The following is a 5,000-nucleotide window of genomic DNA, read 5'->3' as shown; positions in this document are numbered from 1 at the left end:
AAACTGAGGCAGTGAGACCACGACTAACAGAGTTTTCGTTTCAGCTCTTCCCAGGAGATTTGATGCAGAACAGAAATAAACATCCGAGTCTTCTTTGCCAACTTGTAAAATTTGCAACGCGTTGTTGTTGTACCTCACTCTACCTTCAGGTAAGTGGCCGGATGATTTCCTCCAACTCACAACTGGTGCAGGGTATCCAGTCACGTGGCAGGTTGGTAGAGTGAAGGTCGTTCCTTGAATTGCGTAATGGGGTCCTGTATTTAGTGAAATCCGAGGATGAACTGAAATGACAAAGGCAAGAAACTCTAGTTATCGATAGTTGGCATGCTTCTCATAAAATTGCGATGCAACTATCTCCGACGCAAACTATTCTAGGTTGAACAGAAAACGTTTTCGAGAAATATGACCAAAGAAACAATGAAATTAAAGAGGTGTTATTTGTGCTGGTAGGATTGACGTGGAATAGCTAATAATGGAATTATCAGCGCACACGCTTATCTTATGCACAGATAATAAATGAAACAAAATTTCAAGAAATCTGACAGTGTGGTTGGCTTACATGTTCTGGTGTGGAGCGAATAATATCTTCTTGTGCAAACTGTTCGGTTATTATATAGGTAGGATCAACAAAACATTAAAGCCGATTGTTTTGATCATTCAATGATCATTTAATGCTTCTAACATCAAACAAGGATAGTCTCAATATCTGTTGAATTCAAATTTTAGAATTATGCTTATTGCAGAACAAGGCTGAAATAAAGTTTATTCCAATACAACTTTTCCCCTTTTGAAAAACAATAAAAGCTAACAAAACTTGTTACCATTTACTACAAGCCGCGCCACTGCTTGTGCTTGTCCCAAGATGTTTGATGCTGAACACTTGTATGCACCTGAGTAAATTCCAGCGACATTTCGTAAAGTCAACTTTCCTTCTGGGACTTCTGACATACTTATCTCTGACTGCCCTTTCAGTTTACTCCATTTTATCGCAGGCTTTGGATTGCCGCTGACTGAACACTGGAAAGAGGCTGTCTTCCCTTCATTAACTGTCAACTTTGCCGGCGAAATAGCTATGGTGGGAGAAGAAATCGATTCACCAGGTTCTCCTTTTGCTCCTGGTCTGCCTGCGGTTCCTGTGTCTCCTTTCTGCCCTTTCCGTCCAGTTTCTCCCCTCTGCCCTTGCGGTCCCATGATTCCTTGCTTTCCACTTTGCCCTGGCGATCCCATGATGCCGTTATCTCCTTTGTTCCCGGTTCTTCCTTTCGGTCCTCTTCGTCCCCGAGCGCCGTTTTCCCCTCTCGGGCCAGGTGGTCCAGGAGGGCCTGGGGGACCTGCCGAACATTTTTCGACGTTTGATTGACAAAGTTTCAGTCTCAGATCCGATAACAGCTGGTCAGTTTTCAGCCTGTCGTCTAGTGTTTGTTTGTTTCCCGTTTCGTTCTTGGTCGAATAAATGTGGCGCCTATTTCGGTGGATCTTATTTCCCAGAAATTCTAAAAAAACAAGAGCGACCTTTAAAATAATACAGCAAAAAAATACATAACCATAAAGAGATCTTAAGGAAGCGAGTGTATAGTTAAACGTCTTAAACGCAAACTGCTGAGATAAATTTGAAACAAACGCAAAAAAATAAGACCACGACGAAAAGAGAACTCAGTTTACAATACACACAAAATGGGTTTAAATTTCTTCAAAAAAGCTCCTTTTTAATTTTTAATAAGCACTTTAAGAAGTACACCGTGTGTGTATGTCATAAACGTTGCGCCCCTTGCTCTGACCCATATCAGTTTTCAAACCTCTCCCGAGTATCTAGACGAGACAAGTTTTCGGAGACTCATATTTTATTTGGTGGTAATAAAGGGCCAAAGATCTACGGTCAAGCTTCAATTCTCGCGTTACCTTCATTTTCAACAACTCAAACCCTGCTGTTGAGGACTTTCCCCGCGTGTTTTAGTATCCCCCGCTAATCGTCAGTGTTTTTGTACAAAATGAATTTAAAGTTCGTGGCGAGCTCAACAGACAAAACGCAAAACGCAGCAACTAAGTCAGGAGTACCCAACGAACCGCTCTTCAAGAAAAACCGCTCTTCCTCCTTTTTTTCCCTGGCTGGTATTCCATCGCATCAACCCTTTTGCTTGCTGGTTGCATGGGATTTAATTTTTGCTGGTTGGCTGAGCACCGTTAAATTCCACTGCTTGCTGGGAAAATTTCCCTGAATACTCGCTAAAAACAAATTTTCTGGTTAATTCTTAACTCAAAAGTAGCATTACTGAAGTAGGGGTGGTCTTGCCCCTGAAATGATGGTTATACGTTCGTGCACGTGGTAACCTATATGGCAGACGTATTTCCGGTTACACAGGTTATGTACGTGGTGCCTGGTGGTCTTTTGTGATTTAACATAATACAGTTCACTGTGTTGTCATTTTGCTGTACGCTTTGTTAATCTGTCATTGAGGGCGGTAACAGATCGTTGCCCTTTCACGTGGCTATGCCCGCCAGATTAAATCACTGTGGAGAGTTGGTGTATAAAAAAGGTAAAGTCTCTGGTACGAGCCTAGGAAGGCCCATCAGGCCGGCGCTTATCTCCGGTTTTCCTAGCATGAAGCGACTAGGAGTATTTATACTCCCCCCTGGATGGGATGCTAGTCCATCGCAGGGTTACCCCCAGCATTACGCCGGTACCCATTGATACACCTGGGTGGAGAGAGGCACCGTGAGAGTAAAGTGTCTTGCCCAAGAACACAACACAATGTCCCAGGCCAGGCCCCGAACCCGGACCACTGGATCCGGAGTCGAGCGCACTAAGAGTTTGGTGTATAACTGTGGAGATATTTTGATTCTTTGGGTTGCAGGCTTGCTCCACCTTCTTTGAACCTTTGGTAAGTGTTATTAGCAATGTTTTCCGCTTACCTCTTGAAGCATCTGGTAAGAAATCACAAAGTCAATTTCTATTCTCATCCATTCCGTTGCAGAGGCATTTTACTGAAAATTAGTGGCGTGGGTCATCGATTCTCCCGGCTCTAGTGTACTAGACATTGCAGGTAAGGACGACTATTCCCTAACTTTTGTTACTAAAGCCACTTTTCAATAAGAACCAAGCAACATCTGCATCGAGACAGTGTTCGACGAGAGTATGCGCTTAAGTTCAAATAGGCTGAATTGTCAACGTAACTGGGGCGCAGCCGAAGGTGTTAAAAAATGTACCATTGAAAGCTTAAAAAACGTGGAAAGGGCGGTCAGTTGATGCATTCTGAGAAGTTTCTAATCACTGGTACCAAATCTTAGGGGGACTGACACCGAAAAACTTGGTCTGAATGTGGCATGAAGATAGACCAAGAAAATATTTTGCTATCACGGTTATGTTATATGTAGGGCTGCCTCTGTGACCATTAAATAACTGATGAGGCAACAATCCTTGTCCATGTTATCGCTTTCTTGAGGTTGGTGTTTTACTGCGCGGTGTACATCGCCTTTTGTTTTTGAAGTGCCCGACCAGCTTAATTTTAGATCCTCTCTGATCAACTAGGAATTTAAATAATTCATCAGTGGTGAGTCGGACACACTCAGGGATAGTCGGCAGCCACAAATTTCGTGGAGAAAGCATTTTCTTTGTTCTCTTGACAGATTTGAAAACAAAGGCCTCCGTTGTTTGAGGAGGATGCAACGTTTTCTTCTACGGAATCCGATGCTCAGTGAACTTGAGCTTTGATACCTCCTTATTCGCACGAGTTTATCACCAAGTAAATGTATAGGTTATCGCAATGCCCATTTTTATCTTTTGTTTCCATGTTTTGACATCGATCAGTGAGGCTAGAATTGTAGCTTTACAATAAGATTAAGCTTACCAGGAGAATTCTCTGAGATTTTTCCAATGTCTGGATCGTTAGACAGTGGCTCAATCTGGGTGTCGGTTTCCAGAGCGTCTATTCTTTCCCTTTGCTTGTTTAACTCTAGTTCAACTCTTAAAAACCCTCCGCAATAAAGAGCAATCGACAAAACAGAAATAATCGATGCAAACGATGGACAACTCTTTTGAGCAGCCATTTTCATTTTCAGTTCTCCCAACAATGCCGCTCTGTCTGAGATGATACTTGAAGCCGCGTTAACCGCGTGAATGGGTAATTTGCCAAATTGTCTTCCACGGGTAGATTAGGGGCTTAAAAGTTCACATCGCGATCGGGTTGTATTAGTAACACATTCTTAAAATAAACAAAGAAGGGCGTTTATACCTATATGTACATATATCGAATCAAATAATTTTAGCATTCGCAAATTTAAAAGAAAAATCTCTTTGTCACATTTACGTATCTTTTCACAAATAAAGTTCTCACGAGGACAACTAGCGGACTGCATTCAGAGGCTCCGAGAGTTGTTGCTGGCAATCAAAGGCAGATCATGTTTCAGTGTATCAATGTGATATATACGTTGAAAGAATTAAGGTTTTGAAAATGGACAACTGGAAAAGATGGACTGGACTCTGGACTGGACTTTGGACTGCAGTCTGGACTGGACCCTGGACTGGACTTTATTAAACAAAGTTAATATTTAACCAATAATATAACGATTAACCGTTTCTATTTAATTATTAACCAGCGAGAATGAGAATGAGAATGGATGTCTTTTTCAAAGGGAACATAAACGAAAAATCTAACAATGCTGCCCAGTAACTTTCAATTAAGTCAAGCTACTATTACGTGAACACTGTGACGACGATATATCTCATGCGTGCGCTGTCTAAAGAATATAAGGGTGCGTTCGATTGACCGTATTCCGGAATAAGAATACGTGGAGTGATGAAACGGCATGTTTGGCGTTTTGAAGCAACAAGGATAAGAAAGATATGTTTGAAATAGCATTTTAGCAGGTGTTTGACAATTTTGATGTGAATCTCCATCAAAACGAAGGATTTCTAACTTCTATTCCACGTATTCCTATTCCGGAATACGGTCAATCGAACGCACCCTAAGGAATGTAGTCCAATTCAATATATTCGATATGTT

The 5,000-nt window shown here is 41.7% G+C and overlaps 1 protein-coding gene across 3 annotated transcripts in view; it reads right to left on the bottom strand.

The window, feature by feature from the left end:
- LOC138060635 (hemicentin-2-like) overlaps nt 1-4,078 on the bottom strand; it is a 20,673-nt gene extending 16,595 nt beyond the window's left edge. For all 3 annotated transcript variants that reach the window (XM_068906470.1, XM_068906471.1, XM_068906472.1), the window contains exons 1-3: nt 3,846-4,078; nt 822-1,493; nt 1-281 (exon numbers count right to left, since the gene is read on the bottom strand). The exon at nt 1-281 is cut by the window's left edge and continues 259 nt beyond it. In XM_068906470.1, the coding sequence (XP_068762571.1) occupies nt 1-281; nt 822-1,493; nt 3,846-4,050 (1,158 nt within the window). In that variant the 5' untranslated portion in view covers nt 4,051-4,078. The remainder of the gene's footprint in view (nt 282-821; nt 1,494-3,845) is intronic.
- Between the last annotated feature and the right edge of the window lie 922 nt (nt 4,079-5,000).

The sequence above is a fragment of the Montipora capricornis genome, chromosome 8, assembly GCF_036669925.1.
Source record: "Montipora capricornis isolate CH-2021 chromosome 8, ASM3666992v2, whole genome shotgun sequence".
In the NCBI taxonomy this organism is placed as follows: Eukaryota; Metazoa; Cnidaria; class Anthozoa; order Scleractinia; family Acroporidae; genus Montipora; species Montipora capricornis.
Note: the sequence above shows the minus strand (reverse complement) of the source record. Positions and strands in the feature narration are given on the sequence as shown.